This window comes from Schistocerca serialis, chromosome 1, assembly GCF_023864345.2.
Source record: "Schistocerca serialis cubense isolate TAMUIC-IGC-003099 chromosome 1, iqSchSeri2.2, whole genome shotgun sequence".
Classification (NCBI taxonomy): domain Eukaryota; kingdom Metazoa; phylum Arthropoda; class Insecta; order Orthoptera; family Acrididae; genus Schistocerca; species Schistocerca serialis.
In genome coordinates this window covers 439,683,110-439,709,628 of record NC_064638.1, presented here as the reverse complement: position 1 = coordinate 439,709,628, position 26,519 = coordinate 439,683,110, and the positions used below count along the sequence as shown (strand labels likewise).

At 36.9% G+C, this 26,519-nt stretch overlaps 1 protein-coding gene across 4 annotated transcripts in view; it reads right to left on the bottom strand.

Annotated features, from left to right (window-relative positions):
* LOC126472713 (steroid hormone receptor ERR1) overlaps nt 1-26,519 on the bottom strand; it is a 489,204-nt gene that overhangs the window by 39,228 nt on the left and 423,457 nt on the right. For all 4 annotated transcript variants that reach the window (XM_050099956.1, XM_050099953.1, XM_050099955.1 and 1 more), the window contains 2 exons: nt 22,130-22,252; nt 6,654-6,780 (listed from right to left, as the gene is read on the bottom strand). In XM_050099956.1, the coding sequence (XP_049955913.1) occupies nt 6,654-6,780; nt 22,130-22,252 (250 nt within the window). The remainder of the gene's footprint in view (nt 1-6,653; nt 6,781-22,129; nt 22,253-26,519) is intronic.

Sequence of the window (26,519 nt, the reverse complement as noted above, 5' to 3'; positions counted from 1 at the left end):
GAAATCATTAAAGATCTACAAACTGTACAACTGAATGTCACTGCCAGTGAGGTTGAGGAGTGGATTGCCCAATGTGACAAAGGCTGCAAAAACAACGAAGAGCTCAAGGACTGTTGCTGCTGCTTTGTAAAAGAATGGTGAAGAAACTGTGAACAAGGACTCAGACAGTGATGATGATGAACCCCACACCCAGATTTCATACATCGATACAAAGAGCACTTTTGATATTGCCCTACAGCACATCAAACAGAACTCACCTACAACACTTATGGACATTTTGTGGATGAAGACATGGAGGAATAGTGCAACTAAGTTTAGAATTTCATTTGCTACACAAAAATCTATACCTGACTTACTTCCTATGTAATTTTTTACTAGTGTATAGGCTACCTTCAATTTTTACAGTACAACACATATGTACTGTACACACAGTACAGTACATATATACTGTGCAGTATTGCTCTTTTTCAATATGTAATAATAACAACAGCTTTTATGTAGCTTATTGCAATGCTTTATACATGGACATACAGTATCACCTTTTAGTTCAGAGATTGTTTATTTTAATGTAATCAAAGCTCATGGATTAGAGAGAGAGAGAGAGAGAGGCCAAATTTAATAGAACACAAAATCCCCAAATTTGTTGAAGTTTTACTGACGCTCAAAATGTAGCATAAATTTTAATGTGAGAGGCATTTAATCATTTCCACAATGAAACTCTGTCTTGAAATCTGGTAGAAAACCCAAAGATATTCTGGTTGTATGTAAATTACATCAGTGGCTATACCCAATTAATATCTTCACTGCACAATAACAATGGTGATGTTATTGATGACGCTTCCACTAAGGTAGAGTTACTATACATGATTTTTTGAAATTCCTTCCCAAAAGAAGACAAATAAATATTGCAGAATTCAAATCAAGAACAACTGCCAACATGAGTAACTTAGAAGTAGATATCCTCAGTGTAGCGAAGCAGCTTACATCACTTAATAAAGGCATGGCCTCTGGACCATATTGCAAAACACTCAGGTTCCTTTCAGAGTATGCTGATACAATAGCTCCATACTTGGCAATCGCATACAACCACTTGCTAGTGGAAAGATCCGTACTCAGAGACTGTAAAGTTGCATGAGGCAGACCAATACCCCAGAGCAGAAATAGGAGTAATCTGCTGAATTACACATCCATATCACTAATGTTAGTTTGCAGTAGGATTTTGGAACATATAATGTGCTCAAACATGATGAATTGCCTCAAAGAAAATGATTTATTGACAAACAACCAGCACGAATTCAGAAAATATCATTCTTGTGAAACACAACTAGCTTCTTATTCTCATAAAGTAATGTGTGCTATTGACAGGAGAAATCAAATTGAATTCACATTTTTAGATTTCTAGAAGGCTTTTGACACCATTTACTTCTAATCAAATAGTGTGCCTATGGAGTATCATTTCTGTTGTGGGACTGGATTCATGATTTCCAGTCAGAAAAGTCACAGTACATAGTAATCAATGGAAAATCATCAAGTAAAATGGAAGTAATATCTGGCAGTCTATAATGAAGTATTACAGGCTCTCTGCTTTCCTGATCTACATAAACAGTTTAGGAGACAAGCTGAACAGTCCCTTCAGATTGTTTGCAGATGATGCTGTCATTTACCATCTTGTAAAGTCATCAGATGATCAAACTGAACTGCAGAATTATTTAGACATGATATCTGTATGGTATAAAAGTGGAAATTGACTCTAAATAATGATAAGTGTGACGTCATTCCCATGAGCACTAAAAGGAATCCACTAACTTTTCATTTAGTGATAAATCACACAAATATAAAGGCTGTAAAATGAACTAAATACTTAGGGCTTGCAATAATGAATTATTTAAATTGAAATGACTGCATTGAAAATGCTGTGACAAAAGCAACACAGAGACAGTGATTTATTGGCAGAGCACTTTGAAAATGTAACAGGTCTACTAAAGAGCAGGCTTAAACTATGCTTGTCCCCATTCTTCTGGAGTACTGCTGTGTAGTATGGTATCTGCATCAGATAGGATTGACAGAGAAATCATAAAAGCTCAAAAACGGGCATTTAATTTTGTATTATTGTAAAGTAAGAGAGAGAATGCCATGGATATGATATATAGATTGGGGTGGCAGTCATTAAAACAAATGCATTTTTTGCTGTGGCAGGAACTTCTCATGAAATTTCAATAACCATCTTTCTCCTCAGAGTGCGAAAATATTTTATTGGCACCCACCTACATAGGGAGAAATGATCATCATAATAAAATAAGAAAAATCAGGGCTCATACAGAAAGACTTAAGTATTTGATTTTCCCATGTGCTGTTTGAGAGTGGAATATTAGAGATATGCATTGTAGGTGGTTCGATGAATCCTCTGCCAGAGACTTAACTGTGAACTGCAGAGTAATCATGTAGATGTAGATGTAGATGTAGATGCTAATGACATTCTGTCATGGACAGTAAAGGACTTGAAAGAGCAACTGAACAGATTTGTAGCATCTTGAAAAGAGATTATATGATGAATATTAACAAAAATAAAAGAAGTGCAATGGAATATACTCAAATTAAATCAGGTGATGTCGAGGGAATTATATGAGGAAATGGGAAACTGAGGATAGTAAATAATGTTTGGTGTCTGGGCAGCAAAATAAATGATGTCAGAATACAGAGGATATAAAATGTAGACCAGCTACAGCAATATAAGCATTTCTGAAAATGAAAAAATCTGTTAACATCAAATATAAATTTAGATGTTACGAAGTCTTTTCTAAAAGTTTTTTTGTCTAGGGTGTTGCCACGTACAGAAGTAAAACTAGGATGATAAGAAACTCAAACAAGAAAGAATAGAAGCCCTTGAAAAGTGGTGCTACAGAAGAATGCTGAAGAACAGATGGATAGATTAAATAACCAATCAGGATAGACCAAAGTAAATTGGGGAAAAAAGAAATTTATAACACAACTTGATTAAAAGAAGGGATTGGTTCACAGGACACATACTGATGAAACAAGGAATTGTTAGTTTGGTAATGCAAGGAAGTGCTGGGGTAAGGGAGGAAGGGGGGGAGGGGGGGGGAATTGTAGAGGGAAATGTAGGCATGATTATAGTAAGCAGATTCAAAGTGATGTAGGCTGGAGATGAAGGGCTTGCACTGGGTGGACTAGTGTGGAGAACTGCATCAAACCAGTCTGTAGACTCAAGACTAAAACAACAACAACAACTTTCTTATAGTCTTAGGTTAAAAAAGGTAGTCACGTCAACTGTTTTGAAATTATTATAGTTTTTCCTATAGATGGCACCACCCTTCATATTGTTTCAGTTCTGCTGGATGCAGTTTAATGCTCTTTTCCTTAGTTATCAACATTACAATGATCAGAAGAAACTATATTTGCCCTAATTTACCTTTATACAAATGAATAAACATGAGGGTTGTAGAACCAGATATACAGGGTGTTTCATATTTCGTGTTGCACACTTGTAGAGGCTATGGAGGGGACTTAATAGGTCACATTTTATAAACACAAACCCATGTTTGGAAATGGTTTGTTTCCATGTTACAATGAACTCAAGAGCTACTTTATCATACACTAGATGTTTCTTAAGTAGTTTGCCTGTTATGGTAGGCTACTCACATCCATGGATGGTATGATGACATGATGTCATGTGATGTCCTCTGTTTGCATCTGCTTTGTTTTCAATCTTCCTCTGGTGTGTCAGTTAACATTACGATGATTAGTACTGCAATTACAAGTATGCTTTCACAGAGTACACAAATATAGTGTTAATTTATGTTGAAGCTCACCGTAATGGAAGAGAAGCACAACACCTGTACCACAAGTACTTTCCAAATTGTGTGACTCAATCTCATCCTATGTTTGCCAGAGCAGAACAACGGCTGTCGAAAAGTGGGAAATTCTCAGTGATAGAGCAAACTGATGACCCACAAAGGCGGCACAATGCCATATTGGAAGAGAAAGTGCTTCAACAAGTTGAATGGAACCCACTGATGAGCACTCAAGCCATTGCACATCACTTATATGTGTCTCACTTGTCTGTCTAGCGTGTTATGCATTAACAGGAACTCCACTTGTATCACCCTCAAAAGATACACACCATGCACCTAGCAGATTTTGCATCATATGTCAATTCTGTACTTGGTTTTTAAACAACAGTGTGGATTTCCCTCAGTTTCCAAGGCAAATTTTGTTCACCAATGAAGCACATTTCAACAGGGAAGATGTTTTGAACACTCAAAACAGCCACATTTGGGATGGTCGTGTGATTGGGCTGTCCATCCTTCCTCCCCACCTAATGGGTGGCAGGTACTTGATATTCCTGCAACAAGTGCTGGTAGAGTTTTTGCAAGATATGCCATTGGACATTCAACATGAACTGTGGTTCCAGCGTGATGGCATGGCAATGCATTTTGCAATTTGTGTTCGAAACCATTTGAGCATAGTCTAGGGGACAGATGGATCGGTTCAGGTAGACCACTTGCTTGATCAACCGAATCACCTTTGGACTTTTTCTTGTGGGGCCACATGAAGAGTCTTGTTTATGAGATCCCTGTTCAGTCAGAGAAAGACCTGTTAGTATGGATCACGGCTGTGAAAGAAGTGATTAACCATACACCAAACATGTTGGACACAATTTATGCAAACTTACTGCACAGATACAATGTGTGCACCAAACTTAGTGATCATCATATCGAACAGCTGTTGTAACATCACAGTAAATAAGAATGAAATCTGTACATTTTGCTTTCCTTGTAACATGGAAACAAACCATTTCAGAACATGGGTTCCTATGTAAAACTTGATCTATTAAAGCCCCTCTACAACCTCTAGAAGTGCATAACCCTTCCTTTTCTGTCTAGCATACAATACACCATTCATCTGTATAACAGTTATAATTCATAATATATTATACTGTTTCAATTTTTGATAACTTTTTCTACTTTGTGTAATTTGCACTTAATAGAAGCTTCTTATTCTGTTTGTCATATAAATTTTGACAGATTTAGATGCCATATTGCAATATTATATGATTAGTTCTTTGTGTATTTTATTATCAGGTTTGCTTATGAGCATTTTACTAAGTAAGCATACAGTCATGGCACGTAATACTGCAGTCCAGTACTATGCTTTCACATCTAGCAACAGATGGTGGTTCTGAATTTCAAATTTGATTTTTGTATTTAAGTCACAGCTCTGTAGCATAATTAGTAAAATAATTTTTTTATATAATTTATTTAGTCCTTTGTGTTTATAGAAGTTGAGTTTTATAAGTCATCAGTCTGTTAGATCTTGTACTCCATATTTTCTTATCTTTTTGTCTCATTACACCTACTCTATTTTTTGTATTCCAGTCTGTGTCTGCCCTTACTATTTTCCCCTCTACTCTCCCTTCTACCACTATTCTCACATGTTGTAGCAGATGTCCCACTAACCTGTCCCTTCTTCTGGCAAGGGTTTTCCACAGTCCTTTTGTTATTTTGTTACCAAGTCACTAAGAGTATGTTCACTAATTAGCCAGTCTCAAAAATTTAATATGATGATGTATGATTAAACAGATAAATTTTCTTTGTGTCCCTTTCAATATCTATCCATTCATGATTTTATATAGAATGTTGCAATTAGATATAACTTGACGGTTTAATTCTAAATTCTCTAGCTATTGTTGAAGTAAATTCACAATATTTATTTATCTACCATTCTCACATATTAAGCTTTATGTGAATCAAAATGATGTCCTTGGTTTTTAATAATTTTTATTTATAACAGTCAATAATGATTACCAGTATCTTTACACCTAAATGGTATGTCATTGCTTCTATCTCCAATGTTCATTTTAAATTGTAATTTTATAATAAAGGATAGTTGATTAAACAAATATATTCCATCACACTATAGGAGGACACAGGTACATATGCGCAAAGAAATGCTGTTCACAGAACATTTGTAAATGAAGTGCTTTTATGAAGAATGATAGCTGGTTTTTCATTATTGGTGCAAAAACATGTTTTCAGTAAAATTACACCAAATATACTAGCGAGCTGAAATATTTTAGGGCCAAAAATTTCATCTCTACCAATCATGATTTTCCCACACTAAAGATTACCTTTAATCTCAGAACTATCTTCTTGGTCATCATGTGTTCCCAAGAAAATTCCTACTTCAAAGTGTTAATTATTATGCTTTCTTATCTTGAACATAATTCACTCATGGATTACCATAATATTTTACTTAATTGCACCCATACACAAAGGTAGATTATTACTTTATACATAAGAACTCTGAAAATAATTAATTACAAATTTGTATGCTATATTGAGATAATAAATCATCATTATGCCTCCACAATACTTTTCTTAAAATATGATGGCTGACTCTAAAAAATGATTGATCAGAAACAGTCTGCAAGAAACATCACTTACATACTCCATAACAAAAATTATTGTATGTTATTAACAACTAATCATCCTCATAAATCACAAGAATCATTCTACCTAAGTTCATATGTACCTCAGTTCTTAAGTTACAGATTGTTATGATGGATTTAATTCAGATCTAAAAATTGGGTTAATGCTTCACAAAATAATGTTAAATTTAATAAAAATTATAACCTTGAATTGTTCTCTTGAAGAAAGCCTTGCACGCCTCACAAGAGGCAACACCGTAGTGGAACCCTGATGCTGTATCTCCACAAACTAAGCACAGTCTTCTTGGAAGATCCTCCTCCTTCATGCCCTCCTGTGAAAAATAATCAGCATAATAATGCCCAAAATACAAGTTACAGTTCATACTTTTCCCCTCTACTTAATAATTTGCACCATCTAAAAGAGCAGGTAAGGCTTTTTACTATTTCCTTCTCAAAATGGAGAAACTATAATGAGTAAGGATAAAAAATGTTGTATGTACAAATAATATAAACTTTAATGTTTTTACAAATGACTACTTCGCTTGATAGCGAAGTTCTTTCTTTTACACTCGTATCACTTGTCCCTCCCTTCTTCTCCATTTATCTCTCTTCCGCATCTCCCATCATATTTACTCTCTTATACCCCTCATCGTTTTCTTACTTATATTCTTTCCTTCTCTTACACTATCCTTCCCTGCCTTTCAGTGTAAATCTTCAAGTAATCTTTTATCTTTCCAAATTTTCCAAGTCTTCCTTCTTTTAAATCACATGTATTCAGAATCTCAATGAAGGAGAATTATTTCCTCAGACTTCTGAATACCATATCTTGCCACTTTTTTCCTTGTTTCCTCTCACTTTCTCATTTACATATGGCTTCCTTCTGGAATACTTGAGATCTGATTTCCCTCACATTGCTGTTACTCATATTCTTTTTGCTCAGAAATAAGAGATTGGTAGTTTCTAGATTTAATGTTTATTTTTGAGCATACTCATTGGTCATCTCAATGGGCAGTTTTATTGCATCATCGCGTTGGTGACTCATTTTAGGTTTTACAGTCCATTTACAACTATATCTCTTATAGCCTCAGATACTTAAAATAAATAATATCGGTTAAAAAACACACAGTAGAAAATAACAGAAAACTTCACAAAAACTTTGAACAATACAATTGTAGCTGCCTGATGTTTCATAGCATAAAGCACTATATTGTCCAGGGATATTTATTTATTTATTTATTTATTATCATCCCAATGATCACATTTGTGATATAGGATTTGTCAGGGTAGATTTTAACAACTATATAATATCTTTACAAAATTTGTATCTGTGCTGAATTCATACTAATCTATCTTATGCTTAATGCAATATACAACTAATAAGTGTTTTTATAACATAATTTATTATGCAGTGATGTAATTTCATTTGTCACATTAACTTAAACATATATTTTATACAGTTGCGCAGAGATATTCACTTATGCTGTAATAGCATTTGTCAAGCATGTGGTTCTTTAGAACAGTTTTAAATTTATCCTCATTTTCCAGCTCTTTGATATGTTTTGGTAGTGCATTAAAAAGTTTGATGCCTTGATTACATACATGTTTCTGGCTTTGGGTCCTTGTTACAGCTTGTATGTGGAGATCTTTACATTGCCGTGTATCGTAATTATGGAAGTCTGTATTGGTTTTCAATTTGTCCTGATTTCTTTTGATCACCAACAGACATTTCAGAATGTATAATGATGGAATTGTTAAAATTTTCAATGCTTTAAAAAGGGGCCTACAATGTGTTTGAGGTGGGCTGTGGGTCATTATCCAAATAGCACGTTTTTGCAATTTGAAAATCTCATTTAGACGACAATTTGTTTTTCCCCAGAATACTATCCCATAGGATGCAATGGACTGAAAATAGCCAAAATATACTAATCTGGTACAGTCATTACTACAAACTCTTGAAATTATTCTAAGCACAAAACATGGTGAATTTAGTTTTAGTGCTAAGTTCACCACATGGTCCTTCCAATTAATCTTCTCATCAATGTGCATACCCAGGAATTTTGCACACTGTACTCTTTCAAGTTGTTTGCCCTCCATGGTGGGATTTAGGTCGTCCTGTTCACTTATTTTTCCATATTGCAAATAATTAGTTTTTTTTGCATTCAGTGTTAGCTTGTTAGCACTAAACCATTTTTGTATATCTTGTAGGATATGGTCCACAGTACTGTGCAATGACTGCTTCATATCACTAACTATTAAACTAGTATCATCAGTTTATGTTTCATAGAAAGCTTGCTGCAACACTATTGTGGCAACTCCATGCCAATGAGACAGAGTATGTGTGTGTGTGTGTGTGTGTGTGTGTGTGTGTGTGTGTGAGAGAGAGAGAGAGAGGGCGCGGGGGGGGGGAGGGGGGGGGGGGAGAAGAGAGTACATATTATTTAACCACTGATGGCACTATCTTAAAATTAATCACATTTTCAAAGTGTAATGACCAGGTAAAAACGTTACCTATAGTCACAATCTTTTACATGAATAGTGGATGCAAAATGCTAGAAAGTGACATGAATGGAAGCTACCATAATAGAGAAAAAGAGTCTGGTGTGCAAAAATCGATGATTATTTCTTTTCAGAACATGTGACAGGGTATAAACAAGATGACACCTGTTGGAAGGAAGGTGCTGAGTACTTATAGTGTATTAAACTGAACAACAATCACGTGAGAAAGAGTTCATCAGTATTGCTCATTTAATGCAGACACACAGATTACATTTTCATAATCATGAGCGTAATCAGAAACATCATGGCAGCTGGTTCTTATACTCTGTCAAACACAAAACCATCATCTAGGATACAGGTATCCACAGAAACCACCTGCAATGCAAACATCTAATACACTGTAGCAGAGCACTGTCAAAACCATGGAGCTGTGTTATGACAACTTCATGTTCTTGAAATCTTTAATGTGGCTGAAGGAGGGGGAGGAGGGAAAATATAAATCATGACACTAATCAAATTCTTATTCAAATCCTATGAGACAAATAAGTTGGTGTCAAAAACCAACGCTATCATTACACACTTGCATCTGAAAGGCTAAGATGAGTATAATTGTAATTGTACTGTGTTTTGGCGAAATGCAAAATGCTTTTATGACCTTATTTGTGAAAATACATGTTATATTTATTTGTGCGTCACAACACCTCACCATGATGCTGAGAATAAAAGGGCTTGCCGCATGCAAGCATGACAAGCTACCTGTAATACATAATACACAAGTGGTCCTGAAAAATCATGCACACCAAGTGTAAAGATTAAATAAAACGGAAACCCACAGTTGATGGCACAGTGGTGCTGAAATATGTTTGGGACCTTGGAAAAAAAGTTACATAATTGGCAGACCTTACATCCTACAATGGTCATGTTCTTACTGAAGGAGAAACAAGATGAAATCACATACTAGGCATTGAGTATAACATGAAACAATAAGTAATTTCACAGGGAAACATCGATAGCTGAAAATTGAAGTTGCATCAACGTGGAGGGATAAAGGCATGGACAGAGAAAATAGGGCAACACATGGAAATAGTCTAGCTGAAAAATTGATAGTGTGAAGATCAGTGATCAAGGTTATGGAAAAATACCCAGTTACTATAACATAACTGCCTAAATATTTGGCACTCTTTATCTTCATAAAAATTGTTTTGTTTCGTGACAAAGCAAGGTGCCTTTTACTGTTAACAAGTAGAATTAAATATTTCTTAAGAATATGCTTATTAGCGAAGTGACAGGATTGTGACTACGGCTCTAATTTTTTCCACAAAATATACACTATTGATGTGTTCAAAACGCCAAGTATCTATGTAAATACACAACCATCTGCTGTAATTACAAGATGTGGATGATTTCCCAACCAAAATATACTTGTAATGACATCTGCAATTAATTCATAAAATTTTACCAATCAACATCGAAGGCTCAGCATCTTTTGTTGTAATGTCTCTACTTTACATGACATTTTACAGTGTAGCATGTACCATTTTTTCAGTCTCAAGTAACATTTCTGCAAACACATGAATATGATGGAATGTACAAGATATAATGTTCTGATTATTTTACTGTGTCTATAATGCAGATTTTGTTGGCTTGAGGACTTCTTAAAGTGTTCTCATATGCTGGCTTTCTGATCATTTTATATTTAAAATTTCATTTCAAATTACCATTGGAAATGAAGATGAAGCCATCACTTTGAAAATACAACTGAATCAAATTTGATTAGCTATTCTGCAAATGCTGTTGGTTATCCACCTTGCGTATGAGATTTCTGCAGCTAAAGAAAAGTTACATAGTTAGAAATTTCTGAAAATCTTTCTTCTCATAATCAACAATCTGATATTTTTAAGGAGGCAAAAGAATTATTTTAAGTTAGGAGTTGGTCCTTTTTTTTTGCACTTGTAGAAAATTCATAACACAAATGTATGAATTATTGAATTATTTGAAGACTTTCCCAAGAAAGTGAATTTGGAAGTTTTTGCTCAGCACATGTGCTTTTAATATACACTAAAATTAATAAGAATTACTTGGTAAACAATGTTAATGATCACAATATTAATAAGGATCACTTGTTGAAGCTACAAATGATTACTGTAGTTTTTCACACAGTATAAGCTACTATGGTGGAAAATCAGAATAATTTTGTAGCTCCAACTTCATGTTTTATTACAACTGACAAAATTATTTAGTTTATTCACTGTATGATAATAATCGCAAGACTCCTATTGTGTAACAAGTACTTGTCTCACTCTTCGAAGTGGGTTCAGACTGCTTAAGTTCTGTACATCTTGGGGCCTTCTGCTTTTCTTACCTACATCTGTTTCTGTTAAAGTGATATTGTAACCAGAAAATAAAGCAACTAACTGCTGTATCATAGACTACTTGTCTGAATTAAATTTAAGCATACCACCTCTTCAATAAAATAAAGTCATTTAAGCTGAACATTGATGTCAGAATCAGTTGTACAAGTACACGTGGAGGAATAAAGCAGGCTAAAGGAAAGAAAACAAAACCAAAGATCTTTGTGGCTACCATATATCATGATTTAATTGTACCTCATATGAGACTTTAAAACTTATTATGAACCAAGATTAAATTTATTTACTGTACGGAGTAGTTAACTGAGGAAGTAATGTTTGATTACAAATATTTAAACTTAAAAATTTCAAGTAAGATTTGAGACGCTAGATTAACATGCTGTTGCTTTCAGTGGATGATGATGTAAGACACGACAAATGTTGAGACGTGTGAAGGTAAGGTGTGCCTCAACAGCAATTTGCCAGCATGTAGTCTTAAATATTTATAAATCTAAGGCCATTGCAATAAAATAATTTAACTTGCTGTTTAAGGTCCAAAACATTTTAAAACACCTAAAAACCATTTCCTGTAATTTGAATAGTCTCTACATTCACATAAAATTGTGGGGATCATTAGCAGTAATTGGTAGTAACACACAAACGGCCTATTATTTTGTGGAGATTATGCAGTGTGACTACTTAAATTACAATGGTATTACAACAGAAAAAAATCTGCCAACAGACATACGATTAGCCAGAATATGAGCCACATGACTCTTTCTTCACTGGCCATAAGGAAAATGTAGTTCCAAATGAAACTATACCCCAATAATAAAAAGACTATTTGCCAGGCAGAAACAGATCTACAGATTCTCTTATCGTCATACAGATAATCTAGTTTCTGAGGCATGTCATTACTTACTGATAAAGTAGTATGGAAAGTGTTGGAGGTGAAAGTGCTTGCAATGATTAATCTGTAAAGTTATTCATGATCTCAAATCATGTGAGACACATTAGAGTAAAGGAATCATAAATTAAGAATGAAAAACAAATTTAAAAAATCACTGCAAAATATCATTCTTTCCTCTTCTGCATCCTTCAATAGACACAGGAACCACAATTTATAATTGGCTATCATATCTTCCAGTTATTGCAAATACACTTTTTTTACTGTCATTTATTTTCTTCTACACTCTCTTTCCAAGCATTAATCCCAACTTGCAGGGTCTGCTGTTTTGCTACATTTCCTCCATTTCTCCCTGTCGTTGACATCTTCTGGTCTTAAGCCAACAACGTGCATGTCTCCCCTGATGCTGTCAGTCCACCTCTTTGCCAGTCTACCTGGTCGTCTTGTTCCTGCTGGGTCGATGTGGAGTTCTGTTTTCGCAACTGAGTTGTCTTGCTTTCTCATGACGTGGCCGTACTAGCGGAGACGGGCTTCCCTCACTTTGTCGGTGATAGGCGTGACACCAAACCTTTGCCAGACGTCTGTATTTTTTACACGGTCACATCGTGTCAGCCACACGGACCATCGAAGCATCTTCATCTCCACGGTGTGTAACATCTGCTCCTGTTGTTTCGTCACAGAGCGACACTCAGTCCTATACGTTGCTGCTGGGCTTATATACGAGGGTTATTCCAAAAGTAAGGTCCGATTCGCCGTAACTATTGAAATTTGGCGCCAATGACAAAACAAGCATGCACGCCGACTCCCGGCAAGCCTTGCGCGTCAAATGCCGCCATTCGCTTTGTTACTGTTGCTGAGTGTAGTTCACAGTGTCACTTTACAATGTTTAAGACAATTGATCAGCCCGCCGATTGTGAAGTAAGGGCAGTGATACGGTTTTTGTCTGCAAGAAACAATTCAGCGGCGGAAATCCATCGGCAGATTACTGAAGTGTACGGTCCTAACATAATGAGCGACAGTAAAGTGCGCAAGTGGGTGCGAGCTTTTAATGAAGGACGGGATAATGTGCACGATGAACCACGGTGTGGCCGACCATCAGTGATTTCAGACGATTTGGTCAATGCGGTTGACAAAAAAATTCGTGAAGATCGCCGATTCACTATTACAGACGTAGACATGCATTTTCCGAATGTGAGTAGAACAACTTTGTACAGAATTGTGTCTGAACATTTGAAGTTTCACAAATTGTGTGCCCGTTGGGTTCCCAGGCTGCTTACTGAGCCCCAACGAATGAAAAGAATGGCTTTTGCTCTTGATTTTTTGGAGCGATATCATAAGGAAGGTGACAGTCTTTTAGACAATGTTGTCACAGGGGATGAGACATGGGTTTCTCACATCACTCCAGAGTCTAAACGTCAGTCAATGCAATGGCGTCACACGTCATCGCCAGTCAAGGTCAAGGCAAAGCAGACAATCTCAACACGTAAGGTTATGGCGACTGTGTTCTGGGATAGACGTGGAGTATTGTTAGTCGACTTTATGGAGAGAGGAACAACGATTAATAAAGCCGCCTACTGCGCTACCCTGACTAAACTTCGACGTGCAATCCAGAATAAGTGACGTGGTCTTTTGTCGTCTGGAATCTTGTTGTTGCATGACAATGCCAGACCCCAAACTGCAAATGAAACGCAAGCTCTGATCAAGAAATTTGGATGGGAACAGATGGACCATCCTCCTTACAGTCCGGACCTGGCGCCAAGTGATTTCCACCTGTTCCGTTACTTAAAGGAGTTTCTCGGCGGCAAGCGCTTTGACACAGATGATGAAGTGAAAGAAGCAGTTAAGGACTGGTTATCGTCACAGGCGGCCGATTTCTATAACATGGGCATTCAAAAGCTTGTTGAACGATGTGACAAATGTTTAAATAAGTATGGAAGTTATGTAGAAAAATAGATAAAGATGTAAGGAATGTAAATAAAACAATTGTTTTGAAAAAACATTTTAGTTTTGATTTTTTTTTTATAACCGGACCTTACTTTTGGAATAACCCTCGTACTTTTGCCTTTAGATACTGAGGCATTTTTTTATTGCAGAGGACTCCAGTGACCTGTCTCCACTTGAGTCAAGCTGCATTCTCCCTCATTCGAGTATCAACTGTTGTGTTGCAGTGTGAGGTGACAACAGACCCTAGGTACTTAAAATGCATGGTCTTCTGCAGGTCTTCTTTGCCAATACTTATGGTGCCCATGGCTTGGGAGCCACATTCTAGGTACTCTGTCTTCTGGACATTGAGGTGCAGTCCATTTTCAGCCAGTCTGTCCTTCCACGTTTGAACCTGGTGGTGGAGTTCAAGGCGGGCTGGGTCAGCAAGTAACACATCATCTGCATAAAGAAGGGTACGAGGATGTGAAGTCTGTATGTCAGCCATTGCTGTATCCATGCAAAGGATGAATAGCAATGGTGAAAGGGCAGAACCCTGATGAACACGCACAGTGATATTGAAGGGCGGAGAAATTCCAGCAGTACTCCAAACAACACTAGTGGAATTACGCTACAAAAGTTGCACCCCGCTTAAATACTCTTCAGGTATGCCATGGCGGTGAAGAGCTCGCCAAATAAGGTCATGTGGGATATGATTGAAAGCCTTTTCTAGGTCTAGAAATGCCATGTGTACACTTTTCTGCCTCTCTCTCTGTTTTTCCATCAAAAGGCGAATGGCGTGGATAGCATCGATGGTGCTGCATCCCTTAACAAATCCACACTGGTTTGGTGTTACAGAGATAATACTTCTGAGGCTGCTATCAAGTACCCATTCAAAGATCTTTAAAGTATGACAGAGGAGTCGAATAGGGTGATAAGTCAAGCAATCATTCACGTCTCCTTTTCCCTTTCAGTTTGGAATTGTTATGCTAGTTGTCCATGGTTCTGGAAGTTGTTTTTTGGCAATGATTTGGTTGAAGAGTGAGGCAAGGAATTCTGAAGCAGGCTTTCTGAGCAATTTCCCAATTTCCACTGGTAGGTCAGCTGGGCCAGTTGCTTTTCCATTTTTCATCTTGCCAATGGCAAGCATTACCTCCTCAGGTGTAATTGAGAAGATGGGTCCTAAGGTAGGATCAGGACTAGTAATTGGTGGATGTGTAAACTCTTTGTTACTGATGTTATGAAAGTAGTCTGTCCCATGCTGGAGAATAGATTGTTTATCTCTTAGCAGTTTGGCGTCAGCTTTCTTGATGTGCATCACATGTCCAATGTCCTGAGTTAAATGATGACGTGACTTAGCAAGATGGTAGATGTTATTTTCTCCTGATGGCGTGTCACGGTGGTCATACAGTGCCTGGTAATACTGGTCTTTTGCTGCAGCTACTGCTCTTTTTGCTGCTGATTTCAGGTTGCGATATTTCTGGAGATCAGTGTCAAGTCATGAGTTCCACCAAGTCTTGTATGCCATATTTTTCTCCCTGATTGCTTGCTTGACTTCAGCTGTCCACCACCAGGTTTATTTATCAATGTATTTTCTTCCAGGTATGGTTTTCCCCAGCGTTTTTGTCGCTGCTTGATGTATTTGTTCCACAGCATCTTTCTACATATCTCCAACTGACTGAGCGGTCTTCACAGAGAAGTTTACTCAGGCTGTCAACTCGTTTCACTGGGTGTTCATTCGCCACCACTTAATTTGCTCAGGCCCAGTCTTAGGTTTAGGTTTCTACACTAACCAAGATAAAAAGATCAAATCTATAAAAAGAAGTTAACTTCTCCTGAACAATACCTAATGAGTTGCACTTACATAATAAAATGTACCTGAGGTAATCTTGTAATGTATCTTGCCAGTTAATTTTTCTACTTGAGCTAAAATGAATGAGGAACCATCACAGGAAACAGAGTACAACTGGAGAAACTCAGGCAAATGTCTAACTAACACAGCAAACACTTTACGAGAAAATATAAAGCTCAAGCACAAAACACCAAGTGATAGTACCAGTGACTGAGACTTTTGAGCACAGCTGGTCCCTGAAATGAATACATGACAGAAGAAGCTTCATCTTAAACTTTAGTGTTCTCAGATTTCTTCAAACTGTACATTTAATACTAGTGAAGTGAAATATTCATGATTATCATGAGCATTTAAGCAGACGTTCTTCCTATGCTTCATATACAAACGGAATAGAAAGGAAAATAATATACTGAATAATGGGAAGTACCATCCACCATGCAATTCAGAGTGACTGGTAGAGTAGGGTGTAGGTGCAACTGTAGTTCCAATGAGGAACAAGGAGCTTGTGTTTCTGTGTAAATTACAAGGAGAAAGAAAGGAAGAATAGAGTGCCACATCCCACCAACGATGAGGTCAATACAGATGGAGCACAAGTTTGAACTTGTGGAGGGAGGGAAGGAAATTGGCCACATGCTCCTCAATAAAGTCATCATGAGATTTGGCTTATGAAATCCAGGGAAACCACAGAAAACTTAAACCTGGTTGGCCATACAGGGGTTTGGATCTGAATGAGAGCCCAGTCTCACTACTGTGCAACTTCACATAGACCATGCCAATTACAGGTAGGTCATATATCTTCCTACACAAGTCAGTCTTGGATTGCTCAAAAGAAATGAGATTTTTCTAATTAATGGATTTACTTTCATGATTTTAAACTGAGAGCTGATCACAAGGAAACTGCATCTATTTCTCAAGAAAGAAAATATGAAATGAACGTGATCTTGGATTGTATAACGTGGGAATTGCCTTTGAAAGGATGAGAAAGAACTTTTCTTTACATTCTAAGAAGACACTGTCCCATTGTTAAAGGAGAATAAAAGTGGCATTGGCGTGGATGAAATTTAGTTGTTTCGCATTGGTACATGTCAGATAGTAATGTAAGTTGAGTGTCAACTTCATCTGCCGAATAGTTTTATTTGTATATGATGGTAGAGGTACTGTGTGTGTTTCACCCAAAATTGATATAAGTATACAACACAAATTAAATTCAAAATAAAAAATTAAAAAAGTGCCCTTACAAAATGCTGGGTAAACAATAGCATCTAGTTATCAATTCCTGGAACAGATCATTTGTAAAGAAAAATATGTGTAGAACATAGGAAAAAGCATAGGTATTACACATAAGGCAAAGTTACGACAAATCCAATATGAGATGAGATGCAAGATGTTGGTAAGAAACTGGAAGTAACAATAAACTGTATTATGATTTATAAACTCATTTCAAGTTCTGAGGTTTGAAAGCATTAGCATTGGGACACTGATCTAAATAATCTGGGTGGGCGCTTGTTGCGTAGCAAAGATTCAGGAATCTATAAGAGTATGACACTCAGTGTTTATGAAGTTTTAGGAACACATTCAACATTGGTTTGTACAATCACACACACAAAGATTAATGTGCAACTTTTCCCATCCAATGACTTTTTGAAAAGAGAGATTAATTCTTGTACAGCTTTTGGCATCAGTTGTTCACTGCACTGTGATACATGTTGCACATATTATTCCACCTACAACAAAGAATATTTCACAAAGCACCAGCAAAGCAATATAAAGCTGATTTCAGATCCATAGAAAACTTACAGACTCCATATCATTCGAAGTCAGATGAAATTTCCTGCCAATATTTAAATGATTTATAGTCAACTACAAAGATTAATGAACACAAGAACACCCCCCAATAAAACTGAATAATTACATAATTGACAAATACACATGTTTTGCCAAATATCCATGAGTTACTATTTTCATGTCCACACAGATTGAGTCTTTCTCTAGACTAAACCTCATTCTATTACAGTCTGAGTAAATTCTATACATTTATTTGTGATTACTGTCATAATTTTATGAGGCACTGGTAATATTTATATTACTTCCAAAATATGATAACATGTTGTATTCAGAACAACCACCCCTCCCTTACTTTCAGAAGTGAGTATATTAAATGACAATGACAAATAAAATGAAAAAAAAACACAGTTTGCTCCACCAAGTTTGATGTTATCATGCATAAGGTGATCTTCATCTGCTCAGTATTTATGACTCTGACAATAATATTATTGGAAATATGTCCTGGTATACTAGAATCCAAGGAAAAATATATGTTTAGCTTTTTACATAAGTCATTTGTAATACAGCAACTTACTTTGGGTTAAAACAAACGTACCAACAACAACAAAAATCACAGTTAAATTTGCCAATTAATATGAGTAATAATATAGCAAGTGTGTGCTTCATTTTACTTCCTTCTCTAACACCTTCTCAAGTTACAAAAGTCAAAAAATAAAAATTTTTGACACTTCAACATCACAGAAAATGTTTAGCTAAATTGCACTAATAACAATTTTCACTGGAGACAAGTCTCTTCTAAGTGTCTTTGTTTACAGATGTTAGATACCACCATCTTTCCTTGCATTTTTCTTAATTTTTGTAATTCACACTTACTCAAAAAACATTAAGCCCATGTACAAAAATTCTTAATAATTGGTAGCTGTTACAAAGTTAGTTTCCCTCACTGATGCAATATGACACCTCAACCTCAGACACTAAAGCTTCAAAAATATTACAATATGTCACAAGATTCTTTAATCTATGTTACCTTAAAGTGGATATTAAGTAACATCAACTGAACAGCTTTCTACTAGAAATACATAAACACTTACTTACACACGTCAGTTATTAACACAGACACTGCAATGCTTCAATACATATCATTTTATGAGGTGTATAATTCAATTTATACTGCAACTTTTTGCAATGTATCATCAGTTACCGGTGAAGCCAGTTTTATATTTATTGAACTAATTTTGTTTCTGTGACTAGTTCCTCATAATCAGATGTGTATCAAATAATTTATTAAATGAAATAAAATAAATATATTATCTGAAGAAGTTCAGCAGAAACAGTTGAAGAGAGGAGAGCAGTCCGCAGACCACCTTCCTGCAAGCACACAATGCTTTTACCTGGGGCCAGACAGCTCACACCTTCCTAGCACGATACCTCACTGCCTACTGGTGGCTGTTCAAGGCAGGAAGCTTATACATAGGCAACTAAGGTAAAGACACAACACAGCCACTTAGAATATTCCAATGATCTGCGTTGGCATAACATCCTGAGATGGAGACAAGAATCATACATCACAGCAACTATCACGGAGCTGTGCCACAGCTGCCACATTACAGGCTTGTGTAACACAGCGTAGTGTCGACATGTGTCTCTTTTGAGGCACAAATAATTTTTAGAAAAAATCTTTACACAGTGTAGCAAACTATATGTGATTTCAATCTTTCATTTTTCTTTTTGTCTATGTTTATGTCTCAAGGGGGAGGAAGAAGTAACAGAAGAAGAAGAAGAAGAAGAAGAGAAGGAAGATGAAAATTTACAAATCAGTAGTTACACCCAGCTCTCCTCAATATTACATTTTTATCATACTGCTAAGTACATAACCAACTTCAGTGAACTGACAAATGAAAATGATACAGTCAATAAAAACTGTATAATCACAAATGTTACAATATTAATGGTTATGAGAGATAAGACTTTCAAGCCCCTTCTAATTGGTGTTTTTAAGATGTTGATGACATCACAAAACACTCAGAAATTCACCACAGTCTTTCATTGGCTATCAACAAAGAGAGATAAGACTTTCAAGCCCCTTCTAATTGGTGTTTTTAAGATGTTGATGACATCACAAAACACTCAGAAATTCACCAAAGTCTTTCATTGGCTATCAACAAAAATAAAGCAAGGATAATGGAACATAGTTAAATTAAACCAGGTGATGCAGAGGGAATTATATTAGGAAATGAAACACCAAAAGCAGCAGATGAGTTTTGCTATGTGGACAGCAAAATAACTAATGATAGCCAAGTAGACAGAATATAAAAGGCAGATGTCAACACCAAGAAGAATATTTCTCAAAAGTGGATTTTGTTAATATCTAATGTCAATTCAAGTGTTATGAAGTCTTTTTTAAGGTGTGTACATGCAAATGTAAGGAATGTGAAGTGAAACATGGATGATAAGTAGTTCACATTCAAAGAGAATAGAGAATTTTGAAATGTGGTGTGACAGAAGAATGCTGATGATTAGATGGGTAGAATGAATAACGAATTAATGAGTACTGAATTGAATTAGGAAATAAGACTAATACAACTTGACTAATACAGAGGATCCTTCAGCATCAAGGAATGGTCAGCTGTCAATGGAAGAAAGTGTGAGGGATAAAAACTGTAGAGGAAGATCAATAAGCAGATTCAAATGAATGTAGGTTTATCAGAGATAGACTAGCATGGGAAGAACTGTCAAACCATTCTTTCGATATAAGACCACTTATGTCCAGTGAACATGGGCTCTGAAATAAATACCTTAAGATTTATGAGCCCTTGTTCATCTTTGCTACTGTGAAACACATCTCTTCTCCTGAACAAGTGCTCATAGCTCTTAAGGTACGAATTTTACAGCATATATTTACTAGACAATTTTTTCTTGTTTAGGTCCGTACCAACTCCACTCAAAATATGGAAAGCAAAGAGCTTTTAGTTGAAGAGATTTGTTTCATAATATTGAAGATAGAGTGCTCAAAGCTCTTAAGGTACACATCTGGAGCCTATGTCCACCGAACTTCTTTGCTTTGAATGATCATTCCTGTCATACCGACGAATTTTGACCATATCTCCTGGAATAACTTGTAGATATTTGGTAATATCTGAGTGTAAATATTTGCAAGGACATGAAACATGATGATCACATAAGCTCAGTCATAGCTAAAGCAGACTGAAGACTTCAGTTCATTAATAAGATACTGGGAAATGCGATCAGTCTATTAGGATTGTTTACAAAAAACTCATGTTACCCATCCCACAATATTGCCCAAGTGTATGGAACCCATACCAAAAAGGACTAATAACGGCTACTGAACATATACAAAGAAGGGCAGCACAACTGGTCACAAATTCATTTGACCCATGGGAGAGGGCCACAGGTATGCTGCAAAAACTGAACTGGCAGATACCTGAAGATAGATGTGAAACATCCTGTAAAATCTAATTGATAAAGTTTCAAGAACCAGCTTCAAGTGAGGGATCTAAGAATATACTAGAGCCCTCTAAGTACTGCTGCTGTAGCAATTACGATAACTAGGTAGACTAGTTACAGTGCACACAGAGTCTTTTAAACAATCATTCATCGAATGATCCTCATGTGAATGGAACAGGAAGAAACCCTAATAACTGGTACAATGGGTTGTATCCTGTCCCATGTACATTGCAGTGGTTTGGAAATGTAGATGTAAATCTGCATTCAGGTCTTTCGCCTAACAGTCATGAGTCACATTTCCCCTCATTTCCCTAAATCACGCACAGGAGTTGGTAGGGTGATTCATTAAAAAATATCATCATCTGTTCTCGGTCTCATACCTGTAGTAATAAGTGAACTGATTGTCCATAACAACCTTGTTGACGAAAGAACGTCTTACCCTTACCAGAAAAAAACACATCAAAGATGTGATAGAGAGTACTGCTTAGTGGCAAAGTTAAGGAAAACTACAGACATAGCTCCACAAAAGATCACAAAATTCTGGCTTACAGATTCCTGTCCTTGACTCAAGATGCTGAATATGAATAACCCTACATCATTTGACACTTTCCTCTCTTTCACTGGATGAGGAAGTGAATGAATGAATGAATGAATTATATAGCTAGTACTTATGTCGCCTTTGGTTTGCGCCTATATTTTGGCACCTGTTACAGTGAAGTCACTCTACATGTATCCGGAAAAGGCTGTGCAAGTGGAATTATAAGTTAGAAATATAGATGTGGTTTTCAAATTTGTCAAGTTCTAAGATTGAAAACTGTGCATTTTTTTTAACAAATTTTCACATGTGGTACATTAGATTTAACATATTACTTGCCACTGGAAGAAACTGTATTTTGTAAAATACTTACTTCAGCATTGCCAGGACCAGGTTGTGTTGTGGAGCTGCAGTATTGCCTGTCAGGACTTCCTCCACTTGGTGAACACGTGCCTGAGACATTGTACCTCTGCCCCTCTTCTTCACAAAATTCTACCTACAAAGAGAAACACACATGCAGCTCAATAAATAAATCCAACTTCTCTGAGAAAATATTTAACTATGCTAACAAACTAATGCTGTTATAATCACCAGCTATAATTATAAAACAGTTTCTTTGGTTAACAAAGGTTTTCACATATATCTAACAAAAACATTCAACTGTTTGTGGGGGAAAAAGTAAAAGTTCTCAGGCAGATACAAAGATGACATTTACATAAATGATACATAAATGAACCATGGACCTTGCCGTTGGTGGGGAGGCTTGCGTGCCTCAGCGATACAGATAGCCGTACCGTAGGTGCAACCACAACGGAGGGGTATCTGTTGAGAGGCCAGACAAACGTGTGGTTCCTGAAGAGGGGCAGCAGCCTTTTCAGTAGTTGCAAGGGCAACAGTCTGGATGATTGACTGATCTGGCTTTGTAACAATAACCAAAACGGCATTGCCGTGCCGGTACTGCGAACGGCTGAAAGCAAGGGGAAACTACAGCCGTAATTTTTCCCGAGGGCATGCAGCTTTACTGTATGATTACATGATGATGGCGTCCTCTTGGGTAAAATATTCCGGAGGTAAAATAGTCCCCCATTCGGATCTCCGGGCGGGGACTACTCAAGAGGATGTCGTTATCAGGAGAAAGAAAACTGGCGTTCTACGGATCGGAGCGTGGAATGTCAGATCCCTTAATCGGGCAGGTAGGTTAGAAAATTTAAAAAGGGAAATGGATAGGTTGAAGTTAGATATAGTGGGAATTAGTGAAGTTCGGTGGCAGGAGGAACAAGACTTCTGGTCAGGTGACTACAGGGTTATAAACACAAAATCAAATAGGGGTAATGCAGGAGTAGGTTTAATAATGAATAGGAAAATAGGAATGCGGGTAAGCTACTACAAACAGCATAGTGAACGCATTATTGTGGCCAAGATAGATACGAAGCCCACACCTACTACAGTAGTACAAGTTTATATGCCAACTAGCTCTGCAGATGACGAAGAAATTGAAGAAATGTATGATGAAATAAAAGAAATTATTCAGATTGTGAAGGGAGACGAAAATTTAATAGTCATGGGTGACTGGAATTCGAGTGTAGGAAAAGGGAGAGAAGGAAACATAGTAGGTGAATATGGATTGGGGGACAGAAATGAAAGAGGAAGCCGCCTGGTAGAATTTTGCACAGAGCACAACATAATCATAACTAACACTTGGTTTAAGAATCATGAAAGAAGGTTGTATACATGGAAGAACCCTGGAGATACTAAAAGGTATCAGATAGATTATATAATGGTAAGACAGAGATTTAGGAACCAGGTTTTAAATTGTAAGACATTTCCAGGGGCAGATGTGGACTCGGACCACAATCTATTGGTTATGACCTGTAGATTAAAACTGAAGAAACTGCAAAAAGGTGGGAATTTAAGGAGATGGGACCTGGATAAACTAAAAGAACCAGAGGTTCTACAGAGATTCAGGGAGAGCATAAGGGAGCAATTGACAGGAATGGGGGAAATAAATACAGTAGAAGAAGAATGGGTAGCTTTGAGGGATGAAGTAGTGAAGGCAGCAGAGGATCAAGTAGGTAAATAGACGAGGGCTAGTAGAAATCCTTGGGTAACAGAAGAAATATTGAATTTAATTGATGAAAGGAGAAAATATAAAAATGCAGTAAGTGAAACAGGCAAAAAGGAATACAAACGTCTCAAAAATGAGATCGACAGGAAGTGCAAAATGGCTAAGCAGGGATGGCTAGAGGACAAATGTAAGGATGTAGAGGCCTATCTCACTAGGGGTAAGATAGTTACCGCCTACAGGAAAATTAAAGAGACCTTTGGAGATAAGAGAACGACTTGTATGAATATCAAGAGCTCAGATGGAAACCCAGTTCTAAGCAAAGAAGGGAAAGCAGAAAGGTGGAAGGAGTATATAGAGGGTCTATACAAGGGCGATGTACTTGAGGACAATATTATGGAAATGGAAGAGGATGTAGATGAAGATGAAATGGGAGATACGATACTGCGTGAAGAGTTTGACAGAGCACTGAAAGACCTGAGTCGAAACAAAGCCCCCGGAGTAGACAATATTCCATTGGAACTAGTGATGGCCGTGGGAGAGCCAGTCCTGACAAAACTCTACCATCTGGTGAGGAAGATGTATGAGACAGGTGAAATACCCTCAGACTTCAAGAAGAATATAATAATTCCAATCCCAAAGAAAGCAGGTGTTGACAGATGTGAAAATTACCGAACTATCAGCTTAATAAGTCACAGCTGCAAAATACTAACACGAATTCTTTACAGACGAATGGAAAAACTAGTAGAAGCCAACCTCGGGCAAGATCAGTTTGGATTCCGTAGAAACACTGGAACACGTGAGGCAATACTGACCTTACGACTTATCTTAGAAGAAAGATTAAGGAAAGGCAAACCTACGTTTCTAGCATTTGTAGACTTAGAGAAAGCTTTTGACAATGTTGACTGGAATACTCTCTTTCAAATTCTAAAGGTGGCAGGGGTAAAATACAGGGAGCGAAAGGCTATTTACAATTTGTACAGAAACCAGATGGCAGTTATAAGAGTCGAGGGACATGAAAGGGAAGCAGTGGTTGGGAAGGGAGTAAGACAGGGTTGTAGCCTCTCCCCGATGTTGTTCAATCTGTATATTGAGCAAGCAGTAAAGGAAACAAAAGAAAAATTCGGAGTAGGTATTAAAATTCATGGAGAAGAAATAAAAACTTTGAGGTTCGCCGATGACATTGTAATTCTGTCAGAGACAGCAAAGGACTTGGAAGAGCAGTTGAATGGAATGGACAGTGTCTTGAAAGGAGGATATAAGATGAACATCAACAAAAGCAAAACAAGGATAATGGAATGTAGTCTAATTAAATCGGGTGATGCTGAGGGAATTAGATTAGGAAATGAGGCACTTAAAGTAGTAAAGGAGTTTTGCTATTTGGGGAGCAAAATAACTGATGATGGTCGAAGTAGAGAGGATATAAAATGTAGGCTGGCAATGGCAAGGAAAGCGTTTCTGAAGAAGAGAAATTTGTTAACATCCAGTATTGATTTAAGTGTCAGGAAGTCATTTCTGAAAGTATTTGTATGGAGTGTAGCCATGTATGGAAGTGAAACATGGACGATAAATAGTTTGGACAAGAAGAGAATTGAAGCTTTCGAAATGTGGTGCTACAGAAGAATGCTGAAGATTAGATGGGTAGATCACATAACTGATGAGGAAGTATTGAATAGGATTGGGGAGAAGAGAAGTTTGTGGCACAACTTGACCAGAAGAAGGGATCGGTTGGTAGGACATGTTCTGAGGCATCAAGGGATCACCAATTTAGTATTGGAGGGAAGCGTGGAGGGTAAAAATCGTAGAGGGAGACCAAGAGATGAATACACTAAGCAGATTCAGAAGGATGTAGGTTGCAGTAGGTACTGGGAGATGAAAAAGCTTGCACAGGATAGAGTAGCATGGAGAGCTGCATCAAACCAGTCTCAGGACTGAAGACCACAACAACAACAACAACGTTGTTTGTGTGATGTTGGTGCATTCTGCATAATAATTAACTTAAGTGTCAACTTGATCTGTGGAATAGTTTTGCTTATGTGGCTTTTTGAAGTAATTGTAAATGAATAAACTGGAATATCACACTAATATAAAAATTTTGTTGTGTAATGTGTAGTTTTGTAATGAGTCTGTCTCTTCATTTTTAACATTTAAGAACTGGGTGATCAAGTTCAAATTTTGTCATCTTCTCTTTAAGCTGGTCCTTCAATGGATGACCTACAACCTGCAATCAGTTCTCAACAATGGTTGCATCATATTAAAAATAATGCAAGTGACTATGCTCCTATTTGTCACCATAATTAGAAGCTGGTTGATCATTTCAAACTAGAAATGTAACAGTAATGAAAACAGGTGGCAGAATCCATTGGCCATGCTTCAAAAATACCATGTCAGTTCCACCTGTCAGAAAGGATATACCTGCTGTTTTCTGGTATGGGAAATGGATTGTTCTTACTGATTACCTTGCACAGGATAAAACAGTAACTGGTGAATGCTACATAAATCTTCTGATGCAACTGGATAAAAAATACTTAAGAATGGATTGCAAAAGAAAATTATCTTCTAGATAATGCGGTTGTTCTCCAAGGATTTTTAGGAGTCAAAGATTTAAGCTATGAATTGCTGGAATATCAACCCAATTTATGACATCTGATATCATCTAGCATCCACCTATTCTCACATATAAAAACATCTGTGGGAAGAC